This window comes from Sarcophilus harrisii, chromosome 3, assembly GCF_902635505.1.
Source record: "Sarcophilus harrisii chromosome 3, mSarHar1.11, whole genome shotgun sequence".
NCBI lineage: Eukaryota > Metazoa > Chordata > Mammalia > Dasyuromorphia > Dasyuridae > Sarcophilus > Sarcophilus harrisii.
This window is the reverse complement of record NC_045428.1, coordinates 549,548,052-549,560,398: the sequence shown is the minus strand read 5'-3', so window position 1 is coordinate 549,560,398 and position 12,347 is coordinate 549,548,052. Positions and strand designations below refer to the sequence as shown.

General features: G+C 36.6%; 1 protein-coding gene across 5 annotated transcripts in view; it reads right to left on the bottom strand.

Annotated features, from left to right (window-relative positions):
- LOC100914290 (phosphopantothenate--cysteine ligase) overlaps positions 1 to 12,347 on the bottom strand; it is a 156,029-nt gene that overhangs the window by 127,153 nt on the left and 16,529 nt on the right. For all 5 annotated transcript variants that reach the window (XR_004233336.1, XM_031962341.1, XM_031962338.1 and 2 more), the window contains 4 exons: positions 11,218 to 11,400; positions 7,634 to 7,754; positions 6,437 to 6,630; positions 4,684 to 4,770 (listed from right to left, as the gene is read on the bottom strand). Coding sequence is in view for 4 of the 5 variants with exons in the window: in XM_031962341.1 (XP_031818201.1) it covers positions 4,684 to 4,770; positions 6,437 to 6,630; positions 7,634 to 7,754; positions 11,218 to 11,400 (585 nt within the window). In the remaining variant the exon portion in view is untranslated. The remainder of the gene's footprint in view (positions 1 to 4,683; positions 4,771 to 6,436; positions 6,631 to 7,633; positions 7,755 to 11,217; positions 11,401 to 12,347) is intronic.

Here is a 12,347-nt window from a genome sequence, read left to right as displayed (position 1 = left end):
GGAACTCCTGAGCAAAGACAAAGGTCTTGGGAAGATGAACATGAAGCTTGAGAGTGACAAGAGAAGGTTAATTTAAAGTCAGTAACCAGAGTGACTAAACAAAATATAGTATCTTTAAGTATATGAACTGTGTTTAAATTTTTTTGTTTCTTTATCCCCCCCCCTGGCATAATGTCTTGTACAAAGTAGCTATTTAATAAATGATTGCCAAATTAAACTTAATTAGAAACATCCATAGACAAGGAGCTAAAGAAATTCTAAAAACATCTTTAAAAAAATCATCAAAGCCAAAACAATTCTGCCAAAATTTAGGGAGCCAAAATGGAACCAAGGCATTGTCTGAACTTCAATTACTTTCTGGAAGCTAAAGCTTTTTTTATTCTGTAGACTTGAGTGCTCCATGCTCACCTGACAATGCTGCCTTGTGTGATGTTCTATGCCTAATTCAGCAACTCTTGCTTGGGTCCATACACCTGAAAACTTCAAACTCCAATCCCTTAACCTCAGTCAGACCAATGAGATCAAATAAGCAGCATGCACAGTCCTCCTACTTCCTCTGAGCTATTCTCTAAAGCAAAGCATCTTAAACTGTGGGTTGTGACCTCATATGGGGTCTCATAACTAAATGTGGGGGCCACAAAATTATGAATTATTATCAGTAAATTTTGATTTGTATACCTATTTTATATACTTATATACTTGGAGTTGTGTAAAAATACTTGGAGTTGTGTTGGAGTCAGGTGAAAAAGGGTCATGAAGGGGAAAAAGTTTAAGGAGTCCTGCTCTAAAGCACCAATTTTTGAATGATGCTTATAAGGCTGGTTTAACAGCCTCATTCCCCAGAGCAAGCAAGTCCATTTAAGGAATATCACTATAATGATTCATGTTCTCACCTGTCAAAGACCTTCCTACCTCATTGAAGTTAGCCACTCACCTGTTCCTTTAATTTGTCTTTTGGATCAATTTCCCCTCAAACCTTCCCTCCAGTCAAGGTCACTATTTTATCTCATACTTTTGTACTATTATGGTCATCACCCTATAAGGAACATTTAACCCTCCATGGCACATCATTCTACTTGAATGAATGGTATATGAATCACATTTGTAAGGAGTATCTCAAGCACAATATATCATATCACCAAGATGATTTGGTTCAACCTACTACCTGAGACTGAATTTTGTTCACCTCAAACCGGTTACACATATCGTAGTTACAGCATCCAGTTTTTCTCCAAGCTCAGACCTTGAAAACTATCCAGTCTGACTTATAACATGGTAAGTAGCTCAAACCACAAATGAATGGTGATACAATTTAGTACTCTCAACAAGAAGCAGGTACTTCAGGAAATGATTCCCTACCAACCTTGCTGCCAAAATTCCCGTCTCTTTTCCCTATCCTGGCAAGATGCTGATCTCTCACTCCCCTTCCCCAATCCTCACCACTTGATAAGGGAACTCAAGAGTCCTACTTCCAGTCCAATTCTCTAGGACTATCACATCCTAATGAGAGTGGGCCTATTCTATTGAATACAACCACTTCAGAAGAACAGAAAGTCCCCAACTCCAAATGTGGTTAAGCCTGAGGACAAGTAGGCCTCATCCTACTCTTGCTATCTTGCCACAAGTGGCCCAGATTTATGGCCACCAGCCTTCTATGCATTGCCTTTTCACCAGCCAAGTCATCCTGTGGATCCTAGGCCCTTGCCATCAATCCTGCAGCTATGTCCTCAAGACCTCCAAGACTTCCTTTCATCTACCTTACAGCTAACCTTTCCTACATTTCCCAAGTGCTCCAATTAGAATGAGAGCAGAGACTTTAATAATTTTTATTCCTAAAACTCAGCTTGACATATAGCAAGTATATAATACATCCTTCTTTCTTGGCAAAGGTAGAGTCTAATTAGGTACCCGATCTTTGTACACAGACTCAAGGAAACTGGATCATGTAGATCATGTAGTATAGATAATGATCCCTTTGGCCTATTTACTAGGATTACTTGCCTTTCTATAATAGTCTATCCATTTTCCATTAATCTTTGCTGCAATAGGTTAACCTACAACCTGACCTACATCCATCAAAACTTCACCCACTGGTCTAGCAGTACTAAACACAAAACGCTATTATAAAGCAACAGTCATCAAAACCATTAGGGATACTGGATGAGAAATAGAGTGGTGCATCAGTGGAATAGGTTAGGTACTCAAGACACAATAATCAATGACCACAGTAATCTACTATTTGATAAACCCAAACCCTCCAGCTTTTGGGATAAGAACACACTATTTGACAAAAATTGCCAGGAACACTAATAGATTGTCAGAAACTTGGCATAAACTTACATCTTACAAGCCATATCAAAATAGGGTCAAAATGGTTACATTATTTATGCGTAAAGGATGATACCATAAGCAAACTAGGAGAGCAAATGATAATTTACTTATCAGATCTTTGGAAAAGGCAGGAATTTACGACCAAGCAAGAAACAGAGAACATTATGAAATGTAAAATGGTTAATTTTGATTACATTAAATTAAAAAGGTTTTGCCCAAAGCCAATGCAGCCAAGATTAGAAGAGAAGCAGAAAGCTGGGAAACAACCTTTACAGCTAATATTTCTAATAAAGGCCTCATTTTCAAAATATATAAAAAACTGAATCAATTTTATAAGAATATAAGTCATTCCCCAATTGATAAATAGTCCAAGGCTATGAACAGATCATTTTAAAATGAAGAAAATAAAACCATCTATAGTCAAATGAAAAAATTCTCTACATCACTATTGATTAGAGAAATATAAATTAAGGCAACTCTGAGGATGATAGGAAAAGATAATGATAAATGTTGGAGGGTATGTGGGAAAACTGAAATACCAATACCTTGTTAGTGGAGTTGTGAACTGAGCCAATCATTCCACAGAGCAATTTAGAATTATGCCCAAAGCAATATAAAACTGTGCATACCACCTTGATCCAGCAATGTCTCTACTGAGTCTGTATCCTAAAAAGATCATAAAAGAGGGGAAAGGACCCACATGTGTAAAAATGTTTGTGGCAGCCCTTTTTGTAGTGGCAAGGAATTGAAAAGTGAGTGGATGACTTTCAATTGAAGAACTGCTGAATAAGTTATGGTATATGAAAGTAATGGAATATTCTTATTCTATTAAAAAATTTTGAACAGGCTGATTTTTAGAGAAGCCTGGAATGATTTACAAGAACTGATAATGAGTGAAGGAAGAAGAACCAGGAAAACATTGTACACTGCAACAGCAAGAATGTATGATGATCAACTGTGATAGATTTGTTTGCTCTTCTCAGAAATTAAGGGCTCCAAGGCAATGCCAATAAACTTTGGAAAATGCCATCTGTATCCAGAGAGAGAACTGAATGAGGATCAATGCATACTATTTTCACCTTTTTTTTCCTTTTTCTGTTTTTTTTCTCTCATACTTTTCCCCTTTTGTTCTACTTTTTCTCTCCCAACATGGTTTGTATGGAAATATGTAAAAACAACAAATGTACATATATAACTTAAAAGAAAAGAATGAAAACCTTATCCCAATAGATGGATAAGAATATAATAACTACAGACATCTTAGAATCATAAAGGTTACTGGGGTGTCTCAGGCGTTTGGTGGATTCTGGGACACATCAAATCGTTAATAGCATCAGCATTAATAAAAGCATTCACTCGAGCTGAAGAAAAGCCTTGAGCTCTACAGAATATTCTAGGAGGAGAGGCAATACCCAAACCCACAGCTTTACTGTGTTCAGCTGGCTGGGAAGATGGGAAAGTAAACAGATGACAACTGTAACTCACTAAGGTTTGCAAAGCTCTTCACTAACATTATCTTCTTGAATCCTAACAAGAAACATAGGAAATCAATGTTATTATTCTCCTCATTTTATGGTTGAAGAAACTGAGCCTTGTGGAGGTTTAAATGACTTACCTGAGCCACAGAGAGAGCCCCTGTTTGAAACAAAATTCTCTCTTCTCTTCTCCTGCTCCTCTTCCCACCTTCTCTGTCTCTCTTTCCGTCTCTTACATTCACCCACCAGGATTTACTCTCCCTTTTTCCCTGAAGTCTCTAAACTGTGATCACTCTCTCTCAGCTCCCATAGGAGAATAGGAACAACAACAAATTCATTCATTAAATATCATTCTGTGGGATATTTTTGGTGCTTTCAAAAAATCAAATCCACCCTACAAGTGTGGAGACCTACAGTCATGGAGGAGATTCAGAAGCTATGCCACAGGCCTTAAAGCTAATTGCCAGGTAGCAGTTCTAAAATATTTTAGGTAATGGTAGCATCATTAGAATAAATACAAAACCTCACAATGAAACTACTTTGAAAGGGGAAGCCAGGTGGTGCAGTGGATAGAGCCCTGAAGTCTGGAGGACCTGAGTTCAATCTGGCCTCAGATACTTAATATTTCCTGTGTGACCATGGGCAAGTCACTTAACCCCAACTGCCTTAGCAAAAAAAAACAAAAACAAAAACAAGTTACTTTGAAGTTACTGACAAAAAAAGGGATAATATTTATCCAGATGTGAAGTATCGTCCATCTGTTTAAAAAATCATTACTATTTTGTAGTTAGAGTTTGTACTTCAATCTATATTTAGGTAGAAAATTTAGAATTGTTATCCTGAAGATGAAGGGAAAAAAACTATAAAAACATTTTACCTTATTCAGAGTTTCTTCAGGCCAATGCAAGAATTCCTGTTGTTTCTGAAGTTCATCTTCCAATGTATGGATTTGTTCAAATTCATCCTGATACCAAAAGATTAATTAAATGAAACTAATGTCAATAATCTTTTGGGAATAGGGAAAATGCTGTTTGAACTGAACTGAAGAAATAAATGGTGGTGACATTTGAAACATTGTTAGGGCTAAGGCAGAAAAAAGTACAATTTTGTCCGCACACATAAATTAAATCTTGATTAACTGGGATTTCTAGGTCATATCCTAATTTTAATAGAGCAAAGAAAACAAATAATTGTAATATTAACTTAAACAAAATTTAATTGTAAAAATAGTTCTTATACAATAAAAATTATATGAAACATTTCAAAGGCCTAAGTGATGGAGATGCCCTGGCTCCAGCAGACAGGTTATAAAACCACCAGAAGGGCAGTGTCCAGTGTGAGCAGCTCCACTATCTTTAGATAATCACCAGGTGATGTGGAAAGACCCAGAAAGTGGTGAGTAGAAGGGACCAGATAGGTTAACTGCTTGGGGGAGAGGGTTTGCTTGTATCTCCACAGATGGAGAAGGAATCAGATGAGTGCCAATGAGCTGTATCTGCCTTGTCTATCAGAGAGAGACAGAAAAAGAGAAGAACCTCGAAATGAAGAAGACCCAAGAAACATCAGGTGGTTCTATCGCTGACTGTGCCCACCACTGAAAGAGCATGGCAGTTAGCCCTTTGTGTATGGCAATTGATTTATGAACATCAAAAATAATTCTCAGTGAGACTGATGCAGGACTTCAAAACATGCAGGAATCATTGGATTCTTTGAGACATGATGAGACTGTTGTAGGACTTCAAAATCTACAGGAATCATTGGATTCCCTGACACATGAAGTGATGGACAGTAGATTGCTTTTGGACTATTACTTGGCTGCTGAAGGAGGTCTATGTGTGGTTGTGAATTGATAGTTATTTTTTACACCTTCCTTCTGGGACTCATGGAAATCTTTATGGTATTTTGTTCATATTGTTTGTTATGTTATTACTTGCTTGTATGATATCACAACTTGCCTGTGTGATTCCTCCCATGGTAATAGATTTCACCACTGATGTATACCTGCTTCAATTAAAACAAAAGAAAGGGCAAGATGTAGACGGTCACAGTCAGTGGGGAAACTCTGGGTGAGGTATAAGATCCTTCAGCCCAGAGGGAACCTGCTAACAATGTCTGTTCAGCTCTCTATCTCCCCTAAGGGCTCTCAACATTCCTAAGAAGTCAGGGGGTGGTGACAACCCGTGTTAAGATTGAAGCAGAGTGATAGCAAATGGAAGAGTGATACCAGGTGGCAAACTACATACAATAACAAGCTGTTTATGTGGTCCCACTTACTCAGTGTTGTTTTTGTTACATTATAAAAAGGGGAAAGTCCTTGAAATAAAGGAACTCCATTTTTCCACTCTCCTCAGGAGTCTTGCCTTGTCACTTCTCCATTAGGGAGGTATATTTAATCACCCTGGTGTGGGGACTCTAGAAAGCAATGGTACGTTTTGTCACCCCAACTTGGGGGCTCTAGAAAGCAGGACTCAACAACTAAGTTTTTAAAATATATTTTTAACTGTTCTTTTCTATTGGCACAGATAATTGAGAAAGTGGAATATATTTTTATCTTGGTGAGATGAGGGGAAGACAGCATTGATTTTTAATCATTAATTTATTGTTCAGGATAAAAGTTAATTCTGGCATACCTTAAGATGAACTCCTTGAAGGCCATTACCCACAGGTTTATATGAATTTAACTTGGGGTCAGCCAGTTCTAGCTTCTCCAACAGTGTTGTTCTCTCTACCAATAAATATGCAATCTGTTCACTGGGACTGCTCTGTGCTATTTCTGATAAGCCTTCCTGATCCAACATTTCTTCAATCTCCTTTAGCTCGATCTCTGGGAGAAGAAAATTACAGAAATAAAAGAATTATACAATTAACAAATTTATATTTATATAAATATATATATATATAAGTAATAGGGGCATAAGGCTTGTAAATAAAGAACTTGTATATAGCAATTAGTATTTCTGATATTTAAGAACAAGGAAAGAGCAAAGACCCAAACAGGACACTACAGCTGAGTTGGGCTACTTTCTAGGGTTAGCTTAAGAATATTATGGGAAAATAGAGAGCAGTCAATAAGCACTTGGTCTGAGCAATATAAGTGGGAGGTTATTTATACTTATTTTAGTCCATCCTCTCAATTTTAGTCTGCATTTTAAAATTTCATTACGTCTTTTTGACCTATGAATGGCAAATTAAACAGCAGGGAAAACTCCAAATTATTGTGTGCATCTTTTCTATTGTTCCTCCTTTTGCTCTAGAAAGTTAGAAAAAATCATGGACAGGGTGGGAGTAGGGAGCAGAAGTTTGGAGGAGAGTTATACAACTTTAAAAGACTTTTGTTAATTATCAAAGCATAGACCCATTCAACCTCTTTGAACAAGATCATGAAAATTTGAAATATATAAATTTTCTAAGTGTTTTGGTTATGATTATCCCCACTTTAGAGATGAGGAAACTGAGGCTCAGAGAGGCTGTGACTTGCTGATGGTCAGTGATTTCTTCCAAAAGAAATTACTAATGTCTGCTCCATATAAGATCCTCTTTGAGGCACTGAGATTCAAAGACCATGCCATAATTTTTCTCTCCAAGAGTTTACATTCTAGAGTATCCAGACTTGGAAGCACATTGATAATCTGAAGAGATCCTAATAACCTCTATGCTCTGAAGCAGTCTGGCTAAGTACACAGTGACACAACCATGGGATTCTAATGTATTGAATGGCCATCACTAATCTTTCACTTAGAGAAACCTCATTTGTATTATTCTATGTACTTTTACCTGATGCAGTTAAAAAAAAATTGAAAACTTTTAAATAAAAATTAAAAAGTTACCCTGTTGGAGCTGCAGTTCTTTAAATTCGAGTTGAAGTCGTTCACTCTCTTTTTCAAAATCATGAGTTAAGGCTTCTCTTTCTTCAGTTAATTGACGGACATGATTCACATAATTTTCCACCTAAAGCAGAAGGGGCAGCCCCCATTAAACACATCTCTAAGCCATTTTAGAACCAAAAGGAAGCTGTTAAATAAGCTGCAGATAAAAAGTTCTGAAAACCGTTGTTTCTTATGGCAAGTGACACTTCAAATGCTTTCCCAATCTTTGATTTCACATCTACATTTTGGTGGATGACATCATCCATAAGATATCCAAAAAATTCACCACCTAGTGGACAGCCTTCCAGTGATGAGACTCACCAAATTCGGTTATTAGATTGGTCCTTAGTTAACAAAATATTTTGTTGAGCCCATGCCAAGCTTTGCCAATTTTCAGAGCTTCAGACTATGGGTGGAGGATACATCAGGGGTCAAGTCCAAGCCTCTCATCATTCAGATGAGGAGAAGGAGGCTTAAGGAGGTTCAGTTATATAATATGTATCAGACATTAAAATCTGAACTTGAGTAGTCTTGACCCCATGTCCAATGCTCTATCCAATAAGCAATGCTGCTTCTCAAGCTTATGTTGCATGGGCTAGCTCCTCCAACTCCATTTTAGTGGAGGTGACAACGACAGCAACGTCGCATTCTGTAGAATATTTTTATAGAATCAGAGAATTTGTGAGTTGGCAAGGTCTTAGCAGTCCGTCCATGAAAAGAATCCCCACTATAACATACAGATCCATTATCTTGTTTGCTAGACATTCATAGTGCAGCTGTTTTTTCTGACACTGCTTTGCACATGGGTTGAGTTTATCAAGTGCAAAGATAGGCTCCATGGCCTGGAGACAAGGACCACGTTAAGGTTTCAGGGTGGACTAGCACCAAGAGCAGTGTAGCAGCTGAATAGGATAGGTGATACAATGCCAATTCTTACCAATTCTTAGGTATGAATCAAGCAAAAACCTAGTACAGTTTGAGTCCCAATAGGTATAGTTCCCCTCCCCGGGGGAACAGCAAAGGTAAAGTACTAAAGACCAATTTGAAAATCAAATGTAATTAACCAAATTGGAAGGAAGGAAATAAGAATTTATTAAGCAACTACTCTGAGCCAAGTGCTGTCTGTGTTAAACCTTATCTCATTTGGTCTTCATAACTACTCTGGGAAGTAGGTCCTCTTCTTATTTCAGTTTTGCAGTTGAGCAAAAGTTAAGTGACGTGCCCAGAGTCACACCACTATTACTTGTCTGAGACCAAAATTTAACTTGGGTTTTTTTTTTACTCCAGGCAGAGTATCCTATCCACTGAACCTCAAACTGAATTACCTCAACTGGAAGCAAAAATCAGATGTGAGAGATCCAAGAATTTACTGCTTTCTGACCTGAAAATCTGAATGACTACTGATTCAATGATACTGAAGATGTATGGCCATACTATTCTCCCCCCTCTTCCTTATTAATGCATGGCAGCTATGCTCCAGGTCGGATATGATGACAAGTCTATTCCTGAACTGTCTTTTCTGGTTAGGCAGGGTTGCGGTGGTAGAATTCCAATGGTAAAATGACCATTTCTAAGTTATAGAAGTTATCCACCCTTTCCATAGGCCCAAAACCTTTTAGTTATGTAAAATGTTTGAGGAGGCTTGAGTGTGTCTAACTAATATCCCACGGTTTCTTTAACGATGAATTCTCACTGCTCATTACCACCAGAAAAATATAGGGACATACTGGATGTATATTCCAGGCACACCAGTCATAAGCAGAATTATTTTTTAAAATGGGACCGAGATATAAGACTAGTAGGATTGGATGAAAGGGTAAAGAGTTGTGTTTTCTTTTTTATCAAGAACATATCAACTGTCCAGTATGACACAAGGCAGGACCATCCTGAGTGTGCATTCCACTGGCTCACCTTCATTCTACTTTGCTATCTGGGCAGAAATTTTGGTTGACTAATTAGACCTTGTTCTAGGCCAAGTGCTACATATCAGCCTTCACTTTTATACAGCCTTGAATACTGTAGTTTATAAATCAATCTAGGTGACTTCCAAGTGCACCAATCTAGCACTATGCTAGATTGATAGTGTGAAAAGTCAATGGAGAGAAAAACAAGTAATATTTCCTATAGTCCTACTTTGCATGAAATAGTGCATTCTGATAGAAGGGGACAACACACAGGAGCAGGAAGTCCTTATTCAAATTATACCTCTGACATGAGTTATATCATCATAAGTTATATGGCCAGTTATAAGACCAACATTGTACCTATGCCCACCTTCTAAAATGGGGAGATTATTGTCCCTTTGGAGCCCATTATCTTTACAGGTTATTGAGGGAAGAAACTAAGACAGGAATGGGCTTGGGAATATTTCAAGGAATAACAACAATAAAAGATACTTCTGGGTCTCAGTATCATTGGCTGTAAAACATAGATAATACCTGTAGTTGTGAGCACTAAATGAGATAAGGTATATGAATCGCCATGCAAACTTTAATGTACCACATATGGTACATTTATATGGTACATATGTCAGTTATAATAATGATCACTAGAGAAAGTTTTAGAAAATCCTGTTGAAAATAAATTCAGTCAGTTATCAAGTAACCTGTTATTTCTAAAAGCTACAGTTTGTATGTTTAGTCTGTCATTAGACTAAGACATCATTCAATGAAAAGATGAACTCCTTTGCAGTGTGCAGTGAAAAGGACAAAATAAAAGCATAAGACCCTCATAGGCTTAATAAGAGGTGACAGCAGAAAGGCTATGGACCCAAATGTCTCCTTTTCCTGATTATTTCATCCTTATAGTATCTCTTGGCTAGAGTCCCGCCTCTTTATTATTTTTGCTACCACCTTAATAATCTCCTACCAGGTCTTTCTGCCTTCACCGCATCCTTCATATTGCTGTGAGACTTTAATCTTCTTTACCCATGAATCAGATCATGCTACTCAATCTGGTCATCAAAATATGGGAATCTGTCCAACCTACAAAGTTAATAATGTTTACAAAATATGAAATTTTAAATTATGGATTTTCTGGTAATTTCTAGCTAATTCTGACAGCCTTAAAAATAGACCATTCAAATATGGAAATATGTTTAAAAGGATTACACATGTTTAATCTATATCAGATTGCTTGCTGTCTTGGGGAATGGGAAGGTAAAAGAGGGAGGGAGAAAAATTTGGAACACAAAACCTTACAAAAATGAATGTTGGAAACTATCTTTATGTGTATTTGGAAAAATAAAATACTATAGAGGAAAAAAAGAACATTTCAAATATGCTTCACAAAAGCCTTGATATAAATCCTACCAAAACAATAATATATTTCCTGAAGCTATGTAAGATTTATCTGTCATGGCAAAGGTGTAGTCTGAAAACAGAATGCTTCATGTATTCATCTTGGAAGCTATCATTTTGAAAAATGGAGAAGATAAACCATTTATTATCAAAAAAGATAAACGAATTATTAAAAAACATTGGAAAATAGCTCAAAGAAAACAGTAAAGCTATATAAATGAATAATTCTGTATTATTTGATCTTACTTCTTTCATTTCTTCCATGTGTTTTACTCTGAGCTCTTCCAAGTCTCCAGAAGCAGTTCTCAGCCTATTCTCACTATGCTGGAATAAACGCCAGACATAACAAAGCTGATCTTCTGTAGTAGCAAGGGAATCAATTCCTTCTCTCTCAAGAAAATGAAGTATGTCTTCTAATCGAACATTTTCCTTAATGAGAGGAAAGCAAAAGTGGAAATGAGATTTTTAAAATATAATAATTCAAGCTACAGGAAATCTTGAAGGTGTATATTCCAAAATGTTCAACTTCTGGATTGTTAAATGTTCATAAGGACCATTTCTTAATCTTCACTTAACCAATTACAAATTCACAGGAACTTCTACCCATCTAAGTATCAACAGTTGTTATAAACAGTTAAATAAGGACTAACTAAATTGAATGATGTCAACAATGTTGAATGAGATTATGTCACATATTATAATCCACTCAATTTTCATATAATCCATATGTCCAACTCGGAAGCATACTATTTTAAGTATTTGAAAATACTTCAGCAATCCTTTCTATAAAGTAAATTTATATTGTCTTATAACTTCAAGTCACTTTCCCTGTGATTTCACTCCTCCCTGGCAAATACTCTCCTATATATATAGTCCTCTTCTATTAGAATATAAACTTCAGGGTTTTTTGGGGGGTGGGGAGTTTGGGTGTAGGATAGTATTTGTATCCCTGACATAGTGTCTGCTATTATTTTTTTGTGAAGCCTTGATCTTCAAAGGTTCATTTTGAACATAAATCTATGGTCCTCAGTTCTTTGTTTCTTCCAATAAATAGAGATAATTCAGTTCATTAAATTCTGAACATTTGTGTGCAAAGTATTGTTCTAGGGATATAAAAATGAGTTTTTGCCTTCTCAACTGAATCTTAAACTCTCAAAGAGCTTGGAAAATGGTAGTTTCAGAAGAATTTTTCTCTATTTTGAGAGAGAAAACCTTTTCTTCTTCCTCCCCCACTCCATTTTATACATATTTACTTCAACAAATGTTAGACATGTAATAATACATGCCAATAATTATTATAGTTGCTGAGGAAGATACCAGTTAAGATAAAACAGTTTTTGTGCACTTGAAGCTTATACCAAAGCATTCAGTATAGG